Source organism: Cryptococcus depauperatus, chromosome 7, assembly GCF_001720195.1.
Source record: "Cryptococcus depauperatus CBS 7841 chromosome 7, complete sequence".
NCBI lineage: Eukaryota > Fungi > Basidiomycota > Tremellomycetes > Tremellales > Cryptococcaceae > Cryptococcus > Cryptococcus depauperatus.
In genome coordinates this window covers 611,847-632,198 of record NC_089474.1, presented here as the reverse complement: position 1 = coordinate 632,198, position 20,352 = coordinate 611,847, and the positions used below count along the sequence as shown (strand labels likewise).

The 20,352-nt window shown below is 44.3% G+C and overlaps 10 protein-coding genes across 10 annotated transcripts; 5 read left to right on the top strand and 5 right to left on the bottom strand.

Annotated features, from left to right (window-relative positions):
* Positions 1-157: 157 nt before the first annotated feature.
* Positions 158-660, top strand: L203_105575 (uncharacterized protein; the record flags this gene model as incomplete). Its single annotated transcript, XM_066214942.1, has 5 exons — positions 158-215; positions 276-390; positions 447-504; positions 556-603; positions 658-660. The coding sequence occupies 5 exons, from the start codon at positions 158-160 to the stop codon at positions 658-660; spliced, it is 282 nt and encodes a 93-aa protein (XP_066071039.1).
* A 1,273-nt stretch (positions 661-1,933) lies between these two features.
* Positions 1,934-3,953, bottom strand: L203_105574 (uncharacterized protein; the record flags this gene model as incomplete). The annotated part of the gene is made up of 2 exons (XM_066214941.1): positions 1,934-2,961; positions 3,095-3,953. 2 exons carry the CDS (start codon positions 3,951-3,953, stop codon positions 1,934-1,936), a joined length of 1,887 nt encoding a protein of 628 aa, XP_066071038.1.
* Positions 3,954-4,129: 176 nt separating this feature from the next.
* L203_105573 (uncharacterized protein) lies at positions 4,130-6,347 on the top strand (the record flags this gene model as incomplete). Its single annotated transcript, XM_066214940.1, has 6 exons — positions 4,130-4,456; positions 4,504-4,608; positions 4,658-4,965; positions 5,018-5,188; positions 5,237-5,923; positions 5,981-6,347. The coding sequence occupies 6 exons, from the start codon at positions 4,130-4,132 to the stop codon at positions 6,345-6,347; spliced, it is 1,965 nt and encodes a 654-aa protein (XP_066071037.1).
* A 569-nt stretch (positions 6,348-6,916) lies between these two features.
* On the top strand, positions 6,917-7,737 carry L203_105572 (uncharacterized protein; the record flags this gene model as incomplete). Its single annotated transcript, XM_066214939.1, has 5 exons — positions 6,917-6,982; positions 7,042-7,131; positions 7,181-7,257; positions 7,308-7,461; positions 7,519-7,737. The coding sequence occupies 5 exons, from the start codon at positions 6,917-6,919 to the stop codon at positions 7,735-7,737; spliced, it is 606 nt and encodes a 201-aa protein (XP_066071036.1).
* Positions 7,738-7,916: 179 nt separating this feature from the next.
* Positions 7,917-8,559, bottom strand: L203_105571 (uncharacterized protein; the record flags this gene model as incomplete). The annotated part of the gene is made up of 3 exons (XM_066214938.1): positions 7,917-8,096; positions 8,148-8,279; positions 8,332-8,559. The coding sequence occupies 3 exons, from the start codon at positions 8,557-8,559 to the stop codon at positions 7,917-7,919; spliced, it is 540 nt and encodes a 179-aa protein (XP_066071035.1).
* Positions 8,560-8,855: 296 nt separating this feature from the next.
* Positions 8,856-10,205, top strand: L203_105570 (uncharacterized protein; the record flags this gene model as incomplete). Its single annotated transcript, XM_066214937.1, has 2 exons — positions 8,856-9,620; positions 9,675-10,205. The coding sequence occupies 2 exons, from the start codon at positions 8,856-8,858 to the stop codon at positions 10,203-10,205; spliced, it is 1,296 nt and encodes a 431-aa protein (XP_066071034.1).
* Positions 10,206-10,264: 59 nt separating this feature from the next.
* L203_105569 (uncharacterized protein) lies at positions 10,265-11,220 on the bottom strand (the record flags this gene model as incomplete). Its single annotated transcript, XM_066214936.1, has 6 exons — positions 10,265-10,350; positions 10,405-10,412; positions 10,472-10,530; positions 10,660-10,794; positions 10,843-10,914; positions 11,194-11,220. The coding sequence occupies 6 exons, from the start codon at positions 11,218-11,220 to the stop codon at positions 10,265-10,267; spliced, it is 387 nt and encodes a 128-aa protein (XP_066071033.1).
* Positions 11,221-11,965: 745 nt separating this feature from the next.
* L203_105568 (uncharacterized protein) lies at positions 11,966-17,011 on the bottom strand (the record flags this gene model as incomplete). The annotated part of the gene is made up of 9 exons (XM_066214935.1): positions 11,966-12,208; positions 12,262-12,650; positions 12,701-13,211; positions 13,264-13,381; positions 13,430-13,660; positions 13,711-14,428; positions 14,488-15,775; positions 15,826-16,660; positions 16,746-17,011. The coding sequence occupies 9 exons, from the start codon at positions 17,009-17,011 to the stop codon at positions 11,966-11,968; spliced, it is 4,599 nt and encodes a 1,532-aa protein (XP_066071032.1).
* A 187-nt stretch (positions 17,012-17,198) lies between these two features.
* Positions 17,199-17,965, top strand: L203_105567 (uncharacterized protein; the record flags this gene model as incomplete). Its single annotated transcript, XM_066214934.1, has 3 exons — positions 17,199-17,407; positions 17,453-17,754; positions 17,802-17,965. The coding sequence occupies 3 exons, from the start codon at positions 17,199-17,201 to the stop codon at positions 17,963-17,965; spliced, it is 675 nt and encodes a 224-aa protein (XP_066071031.1).
* A 216-nt stretch (positions 17,966-18,181) lies between these two features.
* On the bottom strand, positions 18,182-20,102 carry L203_105566 (uncharacterized protein; the record flags this gene model as incomplete). Its single annotated transcript, XM_066214933.1, has 8 exons — positions 18,182-18,194; positions 18,248-18,352; positions 18,402-18,509; positions 18,557-19,132; positions 19,177-19,356; positions 19,403-19,622; positions 19,671-19,922; positions 19,967-20,102. 8 exons carry the CDS (start codon positions 20,100-20,102, stop codon positions 18,182-18,184), a joined length of 1,590 nt encoding a protein of 529 aa, XP_066071030.1.
* Positions 20,103-20,352: the final 250 nt, after the last annotated feature.

Here is a 20,352-nt window from a genome sequence, read left to right as displayed (position 1 = left end):
TTCAAGAATGTATAAAAGTAAATACAAGATTTAAAAATGTGTAGATGTAACTTGAATTCAGTCAACAAATTCCTAATCCCTCCACCACACAGAATATAAACAAAAACGTAAAAAAAAGTCAACAATTACTTTACTTTTTCCTTCTTATCTGTTCAATATGCGTCTTTCTCAAATCAACAAGATCCTTCTCGGTTCATCTATCATTGTGGTTCCTCGTAAGTAATGATAGTCTCTCTTCAATCATCACTTTATGCTATGTTGATACAATGAATAAGTCTCTTTCTACGGCGGAATGTACGTCAAAGAGTATTGGCTCTCAAGAAAGTTGGACGAGATAGATGACATGAAACCGCCTCCTCATGAGAGAGCGATGCGGGCAAGGATTGTCCAGTAAGTCATGAATTGATTCTTTTCATGTCGGTCATGTAATGATTGGTATTTTGTAGGCTGGAACGAGAACGAAAAGACCTGATGGAAGAGGATCAAACACTTGACCAAAAGATAGTGGAAATTAGAAAGCGTATAGCAGAAACGGTATGATACTCTTAAGCGAAGCCCAGGTTTAGTGGTATTGGCCAAGACATGACTTCTTGGCTGGAAAAGGTTGGTCCTGTTTTTACTAAACGTGCATCATAGACTTATCCTGGCACCATTTAGTAGCTTGAAAGTTCCAGGGCCAATAGAAAGGCAGTGGGCGTAAAGAACCCCAATTGTGTCCCTGCAGTAGCTTTCAGCTCACTCGATCTCAAGCTGGGTCAACAGGCTTACTCTTGGATTGACATTGCATGCAATCAGTCAATCCCTGTTGATAATTATCCCTCTTGATTAATGGGAATTCGTCAAAGAATCCTCCCGGAATGAGTCGGAGGATAATGAAGCGTTTCATTAACTCGTTATGTAGAACAGGAATCTTAACATCGAGTTAGACCAACACGATGGTATACAAGATCTAACATCCCTGGTAAATGGGTGACTGTCGCTAAATTATTCGATAAGCTCTTCGAAAACCCTGGATCGCTGCTTTTAGAAGTTTTGAAATGTTTCGACTATGGTTCAGATATTGTGCGCAAATCTCGAATTAACAAACATGCCAACAACCACACCTTTGTAGGATGACCTTGTACAAAAGGAATGGACGTTATTCCCTTACTCGACGTCTTGTAGTTTGTCGTCGAATTTACCAGCCTTTTCATTAGCAGGAATTGATACCTCGAAACTGGGCCAATCTTGTTCTCTTACAATGGCTGATGTTTTGGCTCACCGTAATTACAAGATCTAATCACTAACAAAGGGTAGGGTTGCAGGAAAGCCTGCATTTCTTTAGGAAACATGGAGTATTTCTTTGCATCAACGAATAGAGTAGACGGACGACGCAGAGACCACTAATAGAGAGAAATACTAATCTTGAGAGTTACCAGAAGTAAAGATTCGCATAGGATTTTGGTCCATACAAAGATACGACCACCTCGTGCTCGACTGTAGCGTCACTTCCTCTTCTGCCATCTTTCGCTAGGATTGTAGGCAATTTATTCAATCTTGGAGATATTTTCAAGGTTTTCTTGAGGGACAAGGTCACCAGGATAGAGAAGGTAAAGAAGCAAATAAAAAATAGGTAGATGTTTACAGTTATGGCATGAATCTTGTCTAAACAAAGGCTACAGATGTAAACATCATTAATGGCAGTATACTTCGTTTCTTTAGCCTGAAAACACTCGTTTTGTCCCACTTCAGACTAGTTGTCATCTCTACTAGAGGCGGCGTGATGAATATTGCTATTGGTTGACATATAACTGAGAGATTACTTAAAGAAATGAAAGAATGTAAGGAAATTTCCATGGCATACGCCAATTTTTAAATACAACAAGGGTTCATGATCTTTAAAGTGAGCAGGCCGCTCATTCCTATACACAATTGCTCTTGGTATTTATAAATGCTACACTACTCTTTGCTTTCCTACCCAAAACTGCCCCCTTACTGGTAACCCTTCTACCACAACCTTGCCGATGATACCTTTCACTTCGATCTTGACATCACTCGTACCCTTCACTCCGGCAACAGCTCCGCCCTTGAACACAACTTTAGTTACAAAATCTGACAACACTTTATTTCGTCCTGGTAATATGTCAAGGTCAATGTTGGTAAATGGTGCTCGGACGATGTAACAGTATGGGATGATAGATGAAGGTGTAGTGGAAGCGTCCAAGAAATCCCGAGGTTGGATACGTCCAAATGCCTTTGGTGGATATGCTTCTTTGTTTTCCTCATCTTCTGGTACCGACCCATCGTAAACGAGCACGTCAGGCTTCACCGCTCTCACGCTCAAATCCACTCCCCACATATCTTCCGGCAATTCAAGCTCAGCAACGACGATCCCGTTGGCTCTCATGTTCCCATTCTGTTCGGATATGCTCATTTTCTCGATTGTGACAGATCGGATAACCTTTGGTGGCGGCGAAGGTCCGGGAAACGAGAGTTTGAGTGAGAGGGAAGAGAAGGTAGATAAAAGCCACATGGGTGCAGGCAAGGGGGATAGATAGGGATATGACGAGAGTCCATGAACATGGATAGGAGAAGGAAGCCCGTGGAGATAGTTTTGGAGGAAAAGAGAAAGAGGAGATATATCGTTTTTCATTTTAGCATCCAGATTAGCAGTTATGATACCATCCAGCTTTAGATTAATTGTATCACTCTGATTGATAGTAATAGGTTCAAGGATTACTTCAGCCATCTTGCTGTCCCCTTTCGCATTGGGAAGGGAGATAGAAAATGGAAGGCTGAAGGGAAGGGTAATGTTGAGGTTTCTGGAAAGGTTGAAATGCCGAACAAAGTTAGGCATCGTAGCGAAAGCATGAATCGTCAAGCCTTTTTCCGGTTCACTAGCCAATGAGAAATGCTTGAGATTCACCAGGTTTGAGAGGTCCAATCGATGATCGGGGTGAGGCAAACCAGGTAACACAGGAACTACTTTAGTAGTCAGTCCCATTGCGCATGCGCAGGCAGTAACCAGTTGCCAGCATTACGAATGCTCGAAAAGGGAATACGGATGGGAAACTATCGGCAAAGCATTAAGAGAAAGTTACAGCTGCGTACTTACTTGGTACTTCCAACGGTAACACAACGTCCTCTTCAACCATTCGAAGCCATCGCCCCCACCATCTACCCTCAGCGTCTTTCAAGCCGGCCTCTACGTTATTTGTCCCGACCACCACTTTCAAGCTCCCTTGCACCCATCCTCGGCGGATGAAGTCCCATATATCACCTGTAGGTGCTATAGGCTTTGCAAGGACCATGAAGCTAATGGGCTCCAGCCATGAAAGATCTGGATGTTCTGGATGATATGCCGGTACGTCAGATACAAGTGGGATTTCTAGCTCTTCAGGTAATTTGATCAACCCCAATGGTGGTGAATCAAAGTGATGAGGGGAGATGTAGAGCCCTTCATTAAGCCTCACTCGTACAATTTTCTTCTTGAGATTTCCTACAAACCAATGTGCACTTTTTCTCCGAAGCGATTCCCACCATTCAACTCCCGTTCCTCTATCCCCACGCTCAATAGCCTTTTGCTTATCAGGTTCTTGATAGAACCCTTGGACCCCCAGTGCACGATCAGCGTCAATACCGCATCGTAACGAGACGTTAAACAAGATGCCTGCGTCACTGACATTGAGGACCGATATTGACGTAGGTGGAGTAAATTCAACCGCTGTTTTCGATAAAACATCTATTTCTGCAGAAGAAGGCTTGAAGGAGGACGCCAGTAGTATGAAAAATACTAAGAAGGAAAGTAACAGAGAGATAACAACGGTTAGTAAGTTGTAGAGGAATGAGCGAATGTGAGATCGGTGAGTAGGCAATGGCTCGATAGAAGTCGAGTGAGTTGCAGAAAGCTCTCCAAGTAGACGAGTAGTCTCATCTACTTGGTTTGCCTTTCCTTTGCCCTTGTCTTTTCGCATGGTGGTTATACATGAATGATTGTTGAATATAAAATTGCGAAATGGCGAGTTGTTAGGAAAAGAAAGGAAAGTGTTGAAATGTGATGACATCACCTTTTTTCGGTCTCTGTTCGTCATCTACATCCTAACTTTTTCTTTTCTTTTACTAATCTAATAAAAGTAATGACTAAGATCGAATGCTGAAATACGCATTCCTGACCGCCTTCATAACACGGTCTCTCTTGACGCTTCCATTCCCATGGACTTATTTTCAGCCAGACGAGTTTTATCAGGCCCTGGAGCCAGCCCATCATAAAGTATTTGGTTATGGATACCTCACCTGGGAATGGCAAGACTTGCCCTTACCGCATAATGGAAGCGGAAGCTACTTGAAGGGATGGCTAGGCGAGTGTCTTTGGAAGATCGTGGCGGGTGGAAGAATGAGGAGCTGGATTTGGCCTGGTGTATTTACAGGGGTTTATCAGGTTCTCAAGATGTTGAGATTAGATGAGACTGCTATGCTCGTATGTGTCACTATTAATCGGAATTTGGCTAATAATGACATTCAAAGACACTAGCACCAAGATTTGTTGGTGTATTTGTTGCCGCTCTGACAGATTTTTACACTTATCGTGTCTCATCAAAACTTCTCGGCGATGGGTCAGCTTCTACAGCGGTAAATCCAATAGCATGTGCAAGACTGACTAGAGCTGATGATTTCGTAGCTCTTTCTTTCTCTCACGTCATTATTTAATGCTCACCTTCTCACTCGCTCACTTTCGACCTCACCGGAATCCCTATTAACCATTATGTCTCTCTATTACTTCCCTCTACCAGGTCCCCCCATCCCAAGGTCACAATCTCTCAAGGCAGTAACGAAGCTGCAGCCTCTAAAGAAGAAGGATGACAAAGATAAGCAGAACAGGGAGATGCTGGATATCAAAAGTTCTATAAACAAGATGTCGCAAGAAGTGAATAGTTGTAACTGTATGATTTTAGATAGGGCACCTCCTTGTGTGGTTCAGCCATCTACGTGAGCACAACCATTTGATCTCCTCTGAGTCTCTGCTAATGTAGCACCATAGGCATACTGATAGACTTATACTGTCTGTTTGTTTAACTACGCTGGCCCTTTGCATTCGCCCAACAATGCTGACTTTCTGGGCTTTCCTCTGGACTAACTTACTATGGCGTCAATTTCGAGATGAGAGTGTCTTATCAGCTGTAATCACTGCTGTTGATATTGCCACAAGCTTGTAAGTTTAAAAGCTATGGATGTCAAGACGTCACTCAACATGTATCAGGGTTTGTACTGTAGCAGCGTCAACCGCCTTTGATTACTCCATGACAGGTCATCTATATTTTCCCATCCTTACCTTCATCTACCAAAACATTATCCTCAACATTTCCTCATTCTATGGCTCAACACACCTCACATATCATTTTGTCCAGAGCTTGCCCATTATTCTTTTCCCCTTGTGGATTTGGTGGGCCAAAGGTTTCTTGTCTTGTCTCCTTCCATCTCGACTGGCACCAGCAAGCCTTGCTAAACTTGATCGATCACCTGGCCTCTGTATTCTAGCTCGAGCGGCGACTTTCTCTATAGCGACGCTCTCACTAAGTCCTCACTCTGAATGGCGGTTTCTTCACCCCCTTTTACCCCCCTTTCTGCTATTCGTTATCCCGCCGTTGTCCTCATTCTACACACCCACTATCCTAGGCGCATACCACCCCGTAAGATCATTCAGGCAGTATCTCAGGCTGAACGAATTTCCTTTCTACATAATCCTTTACGCTGGCGTTTTGCCCTATATCTACTTGAACACTTTTCATGGAAGGGCTCAAGTTGAAGTGATGGATGTACTGAGACAAGAAAGACTGGGAAAAATTGAAAGCCTAGCAGTGCTCACTCCTTGCCACAGCATACCATGGATGAGCCATCTACACAAGGACGTGGATAGCTGGTTCATCACGTGTGAGCCTCCTGTTGGGTGAGTACATTGACAACGGTCCTTTTACATTGGGCTGACGACCTTTGCGATGCTCAGAGTGGATCCAAGTTCTCACAAAACCGAACAGGACTGGTTCTATTCCAACCCTGTTCACTATCTCTCCACTGTCTTTCCTTACCCGCCTTCTCACCTACGCAATACCTCTTCGACCAGTGTGAATCGTTCTTACCCTTCACATGTCATTCTCTTTGGAGAGTTACTCCATCGACGTGGGACAGTGTCAGGTCTCAGCCAGGGAGCAACGCCAACTAATACATCAACAACGCAGGAGCAGAATAAAAGTGTCAAGGAAGAGCTAACCAGGCTCGGGTACGCGCAAGTTTGGGCTATGTGGAACGGGTTTGATATGCTTCAAGATGAACAAGAACGAACAGGCGGCGTCATGGTATGGAGGCTTGCATAGGAGTGCAAGATTGGTATCCACGTAAACGTCTCTGCCTTTTGGATGGTGTTTATGGCTGATATAGAAAAGATTTCATTTTCCATCCCAAGTTTTTCTGTCGGCACAAAGACATATCATATCGCGATAAGGACTCCAAGCACGAAACTCGGCAATCAATGTTGCAAGTGTTTATAAACAATTCAACATACATCTACTGCATAACTTGCATCCACCTTTCAGAATTTTTTGACGTCACATTCTGCCTCTAACCTCACCAACACATCTTCCTTTATATCCAAGAAGCATCAACTGAGTGAATCCAAAAGGAAATACAACTCGTTTCAAGCGGCCATCCTGCACTCTGTACACCATCCTAGTCGTCACCAGCAGGCCTTGACTCGCCCATCATGATGACGTCACAACGTGCAGGGGGAAGGCGAGAATAGGCAATGATAGAGGAGAATGGGCGTGCTTAAAACACAGAGATCTCTTTGGCCAACACCCTGTTGCCCAGCAGTCCTTATTTTGTTAGTCAATTCGTTGAATCAGACAATCCATTAGCTTTCCATATCCTCACAACAAACGTCAATATGTCCGTGGTTCATCGTACCCGCCAGTCATCCATGTCCCTTGGTTGTGGGGCAGTAGCAATGTTTGTACGTTATCTATTTGATGTATCAAGAAATAGACTGAACAAAAGATATTTTCAATCTAGATTGGAACTCTCTTTTACTGGCTTTCTGCTTTTAGTACGCCATTCATCAACGGTATTTACTATGTCCATACGCGGGAGAACGATGTCAAAGTAGGCATAACTGCTTGAGAATGATCACAAACTCACATTCTTTTCACAGTTTGGCAACTTTGGATGGTGTGCGGGACGAAATGTTCTCACAGGCTATCCTTTTGAAGTGTGCTACCAGCACGTCGGGTATGTTTATTCTTTCTGTCATCTCTGAGAGATCGCTTATTTAAAACCAGCTATCTCTTTAAACCATGGATCCCTGGCAATCAACATACTACCGGAGCTCTTCTTCTCGTGGCGCTGACAGCCGCTTTTGGAACACTGGCTTTCTTTTCACTGCTGCACTCTGCCATGGATTTGAAGTCTGGTGCTTGCAGCTTCTTTTTGACTGTAAATTATGCTTTGCCCTCATCTCTTTGTATAGATCTTTGCTAACCAAGAGAGCAGATGTTGACGACCCTGCTTGCCACCATCTCTTTCCTTGCTGTAATAATTATCTTTGGCGTCGCTCATCATCGCTTCAAGGATGATCACCTTGACCCTCATTACGGCGCTGGGCTTGTACTTGTGATTATTGGATGGTTGTGCTTCATGTTGACGCCGCCCCTGGTCTTGGTGGGGTGGTTCAAGGAGAGACGCTACAGGACAAGGCCTGACCCCTATTAAGCTTGGGACATGCAAGTGTCTATCGTTAATTCTTGATGATTTGGGGGTTTGAAAAGCTCAAATACAGATTCATAAAACGGCTTGTCTCGTTTTTATTATAATGTTCTACAAATGAGTAGATTCATGCACAAGCTATCAACCGTCCTTGTCTTGTGCATCCGATACAGCATTATGATGATTTAGTAGTCATCTTCATCCCCACTATCGCGTTTGGACCAATCCAACCAGCTTCCGATGTAATTTCTCACATTTTTGTACCCGTTTTCATTAGCAATCTCAGCAGCAGTAGCAGATCGCTTCCCAGATCGACAGTAAAAGATGATGTTTTGTTGTGGCAGTGGCTTTGTAAAAGCAAACTCCTAATAGACCCGTATCAGACATCCAATATCACCCAGAAAACAAGTACAAACCCTCTGGAAATCTCCGGGATTGAAATTGGGATTCAAAGAGTCCTTCAGCCTCGACAGAGGTAAGTTGACAGCAGACGGAATGGTACCAAGTGCAGCCTCATCGGGTTCCCTTACGTCCACCAAGAGGATATCCTAAATGAACAGTCAGCATGGCGTTCACGTCATAGTAAAACTCTCCACTCACATCGGATGGTTGCTCAGTGATTGGCTTGAGCTCCTCGTAAGATATGACTGGATTCTTAGCCCAATGCGAGGCAACTTTGCGGTTAGCAACGTTGTATCTGACTTGGGAAACGACCATCCTCAGCGGCTGGGCCGTTGAGAAGGCTCTCTGAGCAAGGCGAGGAGTCCCAACAGAGGCCACTGAAAGGGCTCTGAGAGAACGGCGGGCAAACAATTGAGTAAAAATCATAATTCTTTTTCGTCTCTAACTTGTATAAAGTGACAAATGAGAAATAAGATGTCAATTGTATTCTGAACCGGCTAAAGCACGTCATCAAAAGTGGAGGCATAAAGATTACAACAAGGTATTAGCGGAACAAGATTTTGATTAGGAAGAGTTTTCTAATGGTTTGATAACTTTTCAATGTCAATTACAATAAATCCACGTCATTTCATCTTTTTCTTGTTCGAATCTACAACTTCTTTTGCCAGATTCTCTAAAAGAAAACTATATATATATATATATATATAACCTCCAACTTGGTCATGTCTGCGCTCCCTGCTCGCCTTGTTGCACGACGTTCAGCTGCGGCAGCACGACTGCCCCGTCATGTGCAGCTCCGACCTCTCTTTCCAACGAGAAAAATTCATCAGACTGTTCCAAGATTGTCCTCTTCAAAACCAATTCCATTCCCTCTACCACCATCTACAGCACTCTCAGCGCTTGCTTCCCGTCTCTCTCTCTCTCCCTCTGGGCCGCTCCAGACGTCTCTTTTGACATGTCTCACTCACCCATCGTACTTTGCTCAACAAAATGAGGAAAACGAATCAGAGATATTTTCTGAAGATGGCTCACCCATTCCTAGGGAATCGAATGAACTTCTTGCGGCTCTTGGAAATTCTCTGCTTGGACTTTTTGCCTCTGAGCATCTTTCAACGCTTTATCCTTATCTCCCTACAAAAGCTCTTCAAAATGCTGTGACAGCGTATGTTGGGCCGTCTTCATGTATTTCTGTTGGCCGTGGGCTTGGCGTTGCGATTCAAAATGGAGGCGCTCTGCCGGAAGTAGGATCAGGACCCAATAGTATTGGTCTTCCAATCAGATGGAGTAGGACAGCATTATCAGAAAAGAACTGGATAGAAAAGAAGGGCCAAGTTCGCCCGTTGATGGTGCCGGTAGCCAAACGGTTCAAAAAATATCTAGAAAAAGAGTCGGAGGAGGATCCGTCTCGAAACACACCAAGAGAAAACTATGAGGATGTTATTACCAGTACTGTCAGAGCGTTTGTAGGACTGATATATCAAGAACAGGTGAGCTTGTCCCTTGCTTTTCAACATGTAAGCTGAAACTGACATTTGCTACAGGGTATCCATTCTGCCCGAACATTCGTCCACGCCCATTTCTTATCACGTGCGCTTGACCTTTCTTCTACAATAACACCCAAGAACCCCATGCAGATCCTCTCTTCTGTCGTTTCTTCCCATCTCTGTGCTGCTGGCGTAGCCCCATCCTCTTCACGAGCTCTCATCCAGCCTCGCATACTTGCTCAAACTGGTGTTGCTTCTCCGGCGCCTCTTTTTCTCATTGGTTTGTTCCTTCCTTCGGGTATCAAACTCGCGGAAGGGCATGGATCAAGTAAAAGTATGGCCCAACATCGAGCAGCAGTCAACGCTCTCCACAGTATCTTTCTTATGAGAGGCGATCAAGAAGGTGCACAAGCGCTCGGCGTACCAGGACTAGGACGGCCTGTGGGGGAATATGGAGAAGGTTTGCCTTCATCGGCGCATGAAGACAAAGTATTCAAAGATGGCAAGATTGTTAGTGGACACGAAGAAGGTGGATTTGAAGGTTCTCCATGGGGAGGAAAGGAAGTCATTACGGGTAGCAGACAGTAGACCATATGCATTTATCGTTGTTGGCCCATTGGATACACTGAGATAAAGTGTATTTCATGTCAATTTGAAGAACGTTCAATGGGTTCTTCTACTAAAGTCTGCATTGAAAACTCCAATGCTTCTATCCGGCTAGACATTGCTCCCACTGGGATGATGCCTGTCAGCTATCAACTGTGATGTGTTGAGAAATATCACTAACATTCTTCTCTACAAAAAGTGCCATTGAGCGCCCATATACAACTACATGGATTTGTTTAAAAACTTACAAAAGTTCACCACTCTTCTCGTCTACTTTTTTGTTCAACTGTTCCAGCTTTTTTTCAATCTACCTCCACACAGGTGTCCAACAACAAAATATGACAAAAGATGCAGTCGCCCAATTGGAATATTCAAAGACAGAATCAAGAAGCCAATCAATATATATGAGCAATACCACGACGAACGAAGGACTAACCGTTTCGCCCAAATTCCCTAAGGATGGTGAAGAAGCTGTAAGTCCTGCTCCAGAGGCCTTACCGTATTTTGATGAATTTATCGACATACTGATCTGACAAGGATGATTTTTGCGAGAAAAAGTAGAATGCAATGACTGATACAGTGTCAATACCAATAATCCATATTCGGCACAAGCACTCACTCGTAATCCAGTTTCAGTCTCTTGATGGTGAATAGCTAAGCTCAAGTCGAGTGCTTCTCTTGGTGAAAAAACCTATTACAAGCTTGAAATGTTATTTGTAAATATGAAAACAAAAGCAAAATTGTTGTTGATTCATTTTTCTCATCATCTTTTTTTTAAAATATCTTTTGCTCAAGCCCACTGATAATGATAATTTCGGCTATCAATCCTTATAACTTCGGCTAAATTTAACAAAAACGATGACGAAAACAGCAACATACTTGGTATCTTATCTTCAAGTCTTATCATGATCAATCTTTTGGAGACATTTGGTGATACATATACCTCTCAAAGCAGTCATTTAAAACAAACCCGCGCCTTAAAGTTGAGCATCTCCATATGGACAGCAGGTAAGGCTTAGCAGAGTAGGTCTCAGAGAGAAAGCTTATGTGATTGGTGGTGCTTCAAACATTGCAACCATAGATTCTACTCGTCAAACTATCCCTATCACTACAGCCGTTGGCCTTGAATGGGGGCTTGGTTATTAATCTCTGGCTTCCGATTCTGGCATTTTTCCAGCATTGTTTTCTTCATTGGGCAAGAAGCTTCACTCGTGTCTGGTCCAGCGACAGGCGAGAGACGCTCACTTTTATGTTTGTGAGTTAGTCTTATGAAAGACTCAAACACTGATACAGTACTTGACGTAGGAGACGCAGCAGATGGTGACACCATCATCTTTAGTAACGTCCAAATAGTTGTAGGCATCTTGGCCCATTATTTTTTTACTGCTCAAGCTTTGTCAGCTATGTGAACAGATTCAAAAGGTTTCACTCCAATGCTGGAGAGGGCAAATGGTTCAGCAGAACACAATCTGAAGAGCTGAAAGAAAAAGGTCATTAGATTGTATAGAAACCAAAAAAAAGACAAGCAAAGTCTGTGTTGTTGGATTCTCCTCCAGCTTCCTAGCTGTCTTCAGTAAGCCAACAAGTACCGTTTCTGGAAAGAGTGCGCCATTATCCAGCAAGGAATGGCTGAAATATAAAGAGGTTAACTCTCTAACCCTTCAACTCTTGAGATGGAATGCTACAAAATTTCATGCCAAGACGTCATCGTATACGCCCTACATGCTTCTTACCGCCTAGATTTATTTTTGTAGCTCAACATCTCCTTGTGGCAATTGTGATGGTGTCTCTTCTGGCTTTGAAGATACCAGTGCCATTTGCAAAAACCCAGGCAAAACTCTTTCAATTCTTTCGGCACTTTTTTCCCACAGTTCTTTTTGCTCTGGTGTTCGTACATCTGTATCCGGAGAAAGTGAGGGAGGCATAAGGAGTTTGGAAGAGTACATGACGAGCACAACGTTTTTCAACGACTCGCTAGCTTCGTTCTATTTCAAGTACATGAGCTCTGATGAATGAATAGGAAAAATGGACAGCTTACAAGTAGATCTCTTTCCCCTCGCATGAATTTCTCTAATTTATCCAAGACTCTCACAAACAGCCCTGCAACAGCCTGACTGCTTCCGCTTTCTACAAGTTGGACTACATACTGTAAGAAGATTTTACACAACAAAGTTGCCGCTTTTAACTGCGTTTCTGCTAGATCTTTGGGATTTCGTTTATATATTTGCGGCTTCAATAACTCTTCCAAGACAGGGAAGAGGACGCGGTCGAAAATAGTAGGTAAGGTTGACTGATCGCCTGAAAGGATTTGAGGAGAAAGCAATAGGCGCTGAAGATAGTTTATGGCTCGTTGTCGGATTTCTCGGCACCCATTTATACATTGTTTGCCAATTACCAAGAGCGGCGGTAGCCAAAATGCATTGAAGGCTATGATATTCTTCAGCATGTGAGTTAAAAACATGAGAGAAGAAATCTACCTTGATGCTCTTCCAAGCCGCTTGAAGACATCAACCCAGGAATGACATTTCGCAGCTCAAACAATGAATCCAGCGCAGCTAATCCTCTGTCCATCGATGGGCCAAGGCTTGCCGAGTTAGGATTGCTGACAGACGACCTGTGCTGTTGTTGTCTTCCTGCTGCTGCTGCTCCCGCTTGGGTTGCAAATTCATCCAGTAGAGCCACAACTCCTTCATAGTTGTCTATAGTCAATCTTGAACCTCTTTTCTTTTCTCCGTTCATTTCTGTCTCGGATGTAGCTATTTTTTGAACAATCTTCAAAGTGACCTTGCTGGCTTCGGGATGGGCTACTGTTGCTCGGAAGAGAGCGATGACCAGGTTCCATTCCGTTTGAGATTTGAGGACAATAGAATCTTTCTCCAATACAAGAGCGACACCAGCCATGAGTTGCTCTGAAACAGCGTTGAGGGCTGTGGATGGAAGGGAGCGGAGGACGTCGAGGGCGATATAAAGTTGATCTCTGAGCTCGGGCTGAAGTACGGCATAAGCCATGATATCAAATCTCAAAACCATTGCAACTTACGTGTTCCGATACAATAAGGCAAAGGCGTAACAGTCCAACTACAGCTCGTTCTATGAGAAGGACACTGTAAGACTGTGCTGAGGAGAGCAATTCGGAAATATATTCAAAGATAATTGGCCTATGTAGCTTTTCAGAATTTGAATTTGCTCGCGGTCAAGGAGCGTACCATGTCTCCGCGATATGCTGCTTCTCTCGGCTAGCCAAACTAATCATCATTTCCAAGTGGAACACGCAAGCTGGATCATATGGCAGCTGCCCCTCGAATCTAGCAGCAACTACGGGTGAGCTAATTTCACTCCCCTCTGTTATACGAGAACGAAGACGATAGGTTGTCCGGTTCTCTGCAAGGGATCGAATGGCCCGAAGAGCACGGATGAGCGACTCGACTGGAAGACTCCTAAACACATTGTTAGACGCTTTCTCTTCAAATTTCAGTTTTAAACTCACAAAATTTCTGCATAAAGTTCTTCGAGTTTGCAAGAATTCAGGCAATCGGCAGCAACAAGGGTGTTTTCAACATCCTCTTCACTGGTTTCTACAACCAACGTGTTTTCACTGGCTCCATATGGGCTGAGCAAATAGCTTGACAATGTTGACAACAAGCCACCTTCAGGCCGACGCTCGGGCTGAGGCGCAGGAGCAGCAGCCTTCATAGGGATAGTCGTTATTCCAGCTAAAAAATCCTCCATTTGCAACATTGGTGCAGGTAAGAGCGAATGGAGAAAGAGGGTCTGAAACATTTCAAATATTTGTAGCCACCCCTCTCTTATGGCTGAACCATTACCGTTGGCGATAGTGAATAAGACGACTGTGGCTAATTGCGCCCTGTAGCTCTCGCCAAACCTGATGGATAAGGGTGAGACAGTTAATGTTTGACCTTCTTTTTCTATTACCGGGTGATTTGCCATTTGATAACCTTCTTTGGTTTCATCCAACAGCCCAGTAGCGCTCGACAATGACTGTACAATGGTGTCAATTACTTCCGGAAGGTGATAGTGAACAGCAAGCAATGCAGTTTGTCGGAAGCCAGTGATACACTTTTGAATGATATGTTCGTCAGATGGAGACATGGTGAAAGCATAAGCAATGGAAGAGATGAGGGGGCGCCACGAGAGTTTAAATATTGTTTCGTCAAAGATAGATGTATTACAAATGATCATCATACCTACAGTTTGTGAATAGACCGTCCTTTAACAATTGTGAGAAAAAAATTCAAGGGCTTACCAGATGTGTGTGAACGCTGCATCAAAGTCTTCCAAGCATACTCAAATCCATGTTGTCCTGCATGTTCTTCCGGCAAAATAATTTCTCTCTTTTTGATCGACCTGTGAATCCCCTCTAGATATTCTGAACTGAAATCATTCTTTCCATTGACCCCACGAAGATTTTTCTTGTAATCCTCCACTGTCATTCGCTTTCTGTTTTGAGGGTTGTGCAAGTCCGTATTAAGCAAGATAACTGAATATGATAACACATAAACGGCGTCTTGATCGGCAATACCCTCCGGAGCGAACGAGAAAAAGTGTTCTGCAAATGTTTCTGTGATTCTTGCTATGGGCTGGGCCTCACCAGGCAGCCGGAATGTCTCGAGTAAATCTCGCATGGCATCGGCAACAGATTTTCCGGCAAAGTCAAAGAGGCCAATATATGCCTTAAGAAGAGGTAATTGGTCTGGGTGGGAAATATATTCGCCGAGGAGCCTTTTGTCCAGTCTTGAACAGTGTCTCAGAAAACGGGCAATGGCAAGGACATGTTTTTCCTCTTCAGTGCCAGGATCATTGGGGTCTGCAACAATAATGTCTTTTTTTTCAAGAAAATCGATCCCGTTTTTGGGTTTGATGTTGAATAGGGCTGCACCTTGAATTATGACAGCTTTCCTTTGCTTTGCCTTCTTCAGTTGCTCTGGTTTAGGTGCAAAAGAAGGCCAAGACTCGTCCCCTTGTTCGAGTCTCTCTGTCATACTCGACACGAAGCCAAGCAATATCTCCAACGCAAGCATTTGCGTACCTTCCAACCCCTCGAATGATGTCGACCCATCGTTTTTTGATAGTCCACTAGGATACACGCCTCGAGCGAGGAACGTTACGAGCCTGTCAAACACATCTTCTGCCTCTATTGAACAGTCATAATTAACGAAACAATCAACCATGAACGATGGAGAGAGAGAGAGTTGAGTAAGAGTATCAAGCATGAGTTCGCGGGTTTCATTGGGAACCGGTGGGAGAAGGCTCAGAGGCCTAGGGGTGGGCGGGACACTAAGTTCTATAGGCTGTTCATTGCTAAGTGTTGCTCTATCATCAGCTTTTGTAGATGGAGTACCCGGTCTGAAGTCTGATCGAAGATTCGGCAGCGGTAGAGGCATAGATGTGGGATTGGGTAATGTGAGACGATCAATCAAGTATGAGAGGAAGAGCTCCAATTGAGGCTTTAAATGTGGGAGAACTGTTGAAAAAAGTGTAGAAGTGGTACGGAGGGATTGAGCAAGCAATGAAGGAGAATCGGAACGGGTAAGCTACACATAATTGTCATTTATCGAACTGTACTGGAAAGGACGGCACACACCTGAAACAGATTTTTACAAGCCTCATCAGCAACTCTCTCTCTTAATTCAGGCCAAACACCAAGACTGATTCCTCCCATCTCCAGGACGGTGTTCATGATGGCCAAAGCCGACAGTCTGAGAGAGTCTGTGTGTGTTTGGTCATTGGGATCGAGTAATGCGATCAAGACCCGAAGAAGCTCGAGGATAGTTGGGAGTCCGTAAGGAGTAAACATAGGTGTACTTGTTTCAGGATCGACGATCTCATCCACCTTTTCTCGAGCATTCGCTTTCTCCTCTCGCTCTTCATTCTCAGCACTAGGCTGTTGTAAACCCTTGTTCTTCACTTGAGCCTTGACCTTGTCCTCATGAGCTTTAGCGTCTGTCAACAACCGGTCCACGTCTTGTTGCTTTAATCCTCTTAATCTCCTAAAGACACATCTCACAATCGATTGTACACAGCTCTGTGCCATGCCCCTTACACCTTCGCCAAGCCGAGCTCGTGCCAGCATACCGAGGGCAACTTCCAACAACTCACAAACCGATTCGTCGCCCATATGATCCAGAAAAGTACCAATGACATCGCTCGAACTCGGTCCAGGCATGGCAAGAGGTGCGACAAGCACCTCAATGACACCCAAAAGACGCAACAGAACGAGCTCATCCTGCTGAGGCGATGAGCTTGGGAAGCGGCACTGCGATAAAGCTGCGGTGATATGTGCCAATGCCAGCTGTAAGGAGGTCGAGGGCGAAAACGAGCGCGGTGCTGGAGTCAAGAACAACGGGAAAACCAAGTTGAGAATAGAATGTAGCGAGGTGAGGGCGAGGGCTGTGATGGGCCCCGATGTTGAAGGAGATCTTATGAGAGCAAGAAATGGCGCGCAGATATCGACAGCGATAAGAGATGTTACATCTGTCCAAGATCAATCCTCTCTCTACCAACCTGCACTCACCTTTGGTGCCACCAAGCATCCTCCTGAGCTCTATAAAGCCATGCATGAGGTCTCCTCTGTCACCGTTGTTATTGTCTCCGCTGGGTCGTAACCCTCTCCTTCCCTCCGTTTTCGCTGCTTTGAAGTGGGTAGGAAGCGGGGGAGTATATGTTGACGTCGAATGAGACCAACGTTGGTTTCTCCTCATAGATGATGTGACCGACTGCACTTCTTGAAGCAGTAGAGTGATAGCAGAAAGGTCCATATGATTGTCCATTTTAGATGATTGAACACAAGAAAGAAAAAGGTAAAAGTGAAAGAAAAGACAAGTGTTGATTATAATATCAGTGAATTTGATTATGAGCTAAATGTTAATTACGATTGGTTAATTACATTGTTACAAGACGCGCAATTGTCATATCTCTATCTAATCTTTATACTTTTTACTTTCTTAAACATTCGCAATGGAGTGCTCTTTTGGCATCACAGGAAAAGATTATGTCATCCTCGCCTCTGACATGGGTGCTGGCAGGTCTATTGTTCGCATGAAGTCGGACGAGAACAAGATCAAGACTCTAGGTCCTCACTTGGCCATGGCTTTCAGCGGTGAGGCAGGCGATACAAACAACTTTGCAGAGTACATTGAGAGAAATATGCGACTATACAATATCAGGTAAGCTGATGAGTAATGGAAAAGGGCGAAGCTGACGGTCGACAGAAACCACTTTCCTGTTCTCCCTCATCCGGCTTCAGCATGGATACGTAGAACCCTTGCGGAAGCGATTCGATCTAGACGCCCATATGCCGTTCAACTTCTTTTGGCTGGATTTGATACGACGACGGATAAGCCACATCTCTATTGGATGGACTATCTTGGCACAAAGGCTGTTGTCCCATATGCTGCACATGGAATGGGTGTCTATGTATCACTGAGCACAATGGACAAGTGGTGGTACGAGGATATGGACAAGAAGGAGGGCGTGGAATTGTTGAGGAAATGTATTGACGAGACTGAAAAGCGTACGTGTTGAAACTTGCACCTTTGGCCTTGCTGATTATAAAGCCAGGTCTCACCATCAAGTTTGACTTTAACTGCGTTCTCATTGATAAGCAAGGCATTCACAAGATTGATCTCTCTCAAAAGGACCCTATTGCAAACATTCTGGAAAACCCGCAAGATACGCAAGTGGAAGCCCCCAATCCTCCTCTGGAAGTTGGTGTTACTGCGTAGGATCAAGTAGGTGAGGTAGAGGTTAATCAGAAGGTTTAGAAGTGATGTATTTCATGACTTGGCTCTAATCAAAAGACCAAACCAAATATATACCTAATCCGCATCGCCCAACAAAAAGAAAAGTTCTAAGTGAATACCATGCTAAAGCACACCTAACCCAATGGTCTGTACAGATGGATGAGATGATTCCGTGATTTTGCAGTTTCCAAAGCGTTCTTATGTTCCAAACCTACCGCAACACGCATCAGCATTGATTATCATCGGTCAAGGATTTCAGCTTACACCCCGAGCATCTTGAAAGGTGTTGTTTTTTGCCCTACTGGGCCCAGCAACATACACTCGACATAATGCGATCCAGACGCTACATTCTCATCGATTAATGTCAAACTGTCGTATTGGTCAGTGGCTTTGCACAAAAAAGGCAGAGGAGACTTGCGTAGGTGTTGTGCCCCCCACATCTGCTCCACCACTCAACTCAACAGCTCCCGCATGATTGTCATCTACCCAACACGCTGCTCTTCCCAATGGAGTGTCCTCAGATTCCCTGATATCCGATTAACTATCTACATACCATCCAAAGAATGAACTCACTGTAGATAATAGATGGCGACATCGCCTGCACTCAATTGGATTGGTACTCTAAATGCACTTCCTCCTATGTGTGCATACCAATAGTGTTTCTCCTCTTGTGCCGCACCTTTTGAAGGATGGTACGCATGCCATCCTGAACCATAAAAGTGACTGGGAGGTAACGGATTAATCAAATCGTTTGCTGAAACGCAGAATGGCGCGACTTCACGGAATTTCAATATATCCGAAGGACGATCAGTGAGCATCGCTTGAGGTACTTTGATAGCTCTCTGCTTGGCCGCAAGACCCCCGCCCTCTGATTCAACCTCGGCATCAGACTTTGATTCCTTGATAGAATTATCTTGAGACATGCCTGCACCCCCTTCACCTAAAGATGGTGCTCCCATATAAGGCACGTCAAAAGCGTGACCCATAGTGGCTGCCCAACCGGAGCAAATTTGGTCTTGCATGAACGATATCAAAACATCCGCAATGAGCTGATGACCTTTATTGTTGGCGAGGATAGGGTCAATGTAAAAGGCGTTGTGCGCTTGCTCAGGATTAGTCAAATAATCAGCGTAGAGAAGTCCTTTTGCACTGTTGCATGTGGTTAGCTGATGGAACCAAGAAAAGGAATTTACCTTATATGAGGGACATCATAAAATTGAGCGACAATAGTATGCAACATCTCGGGACCTGCAAACCCATTTTGGACTTGAATTTGAGGAGAAAAGTGCCCTAGAATAATCACAGCGGGTTGATCAGGCCTCACCAAGATACTTCTCACTAGCAGCTCAAAGTGAGCAAGCCACTCGGGGTCACTGATTTCCGTCAATAACGCGATTTTCTTGCACCTTATAAACTCACTTGGGGTCAGAAGCGTCAAATTCAAGGATAACCAAATCAGTCTGATCTGGCAAATGGTGCATTGAACAATAGGCAAAATATGCCGAGTCTGTACGTCTTGATGCACCATTGGTGAGCTCGGACGCTTGATGAGGGAAAATGGAGTTCCACCATTCAAAGAACTTGGCAGGATAGCATTGCGGTGAGACAGGATCGTCACCAGCACCATGGCACGCAGAGACTATTTGTGGTTTGTCAACATCATCGGAAAGTTCCAAAATGAACTCACCGGATCCTCCCAAGACACTGATAGAGACTGGCAAGCCCGCCATAGCCTTCTGTATGACTCGTTGCACCCTTGCGCCGCTCCCGATATGTAATCTACTTTTCAGTAATCCCCACTGTCCTCGTCTTTCAGCAATTTTGTCTCCTGGTCCAAAAACCGGACAGAAATCAAACGGCGCAGGATCTTGAACAGAAGCGTTGAGATAGTCTCTGGGTGTCAATAATCCTGAAACGCCATGTGAATCGGAAGCGGCGGCTATAGTGGGTCAGATACTATCTACAACCAAGCTCCCAACTCACGTAATAGGAGACGAGATAACGTCAAGATTGCCACCACAACTCCAACAAGGGTCCATATCCGACGAGATATTCCATAGACTGTACCAGGCTTCCCACCTCGCGAGTCATCAAGGCCCATCTTGACTTCGTGCAGCATGTCGCTGAATATAGAGAGGTTGATGCGACTTTTCTACCGAATACGTCGACGATGAGCTGTCCAACTTGAATCCCGTTGGTGCCGTTACAACAAATAAAAGCAAAGGGCAAAAGCAAATATATAAAGAATAAGAAATTACAGAAAGTTATAAAAAGATAATGAAAGAGAAGAGATTTTGGTTCTTTAGCGGGATCAAACTATTTTCTATAAATACAATTAAACGGAATTGAAAGCATTTACATACACATTC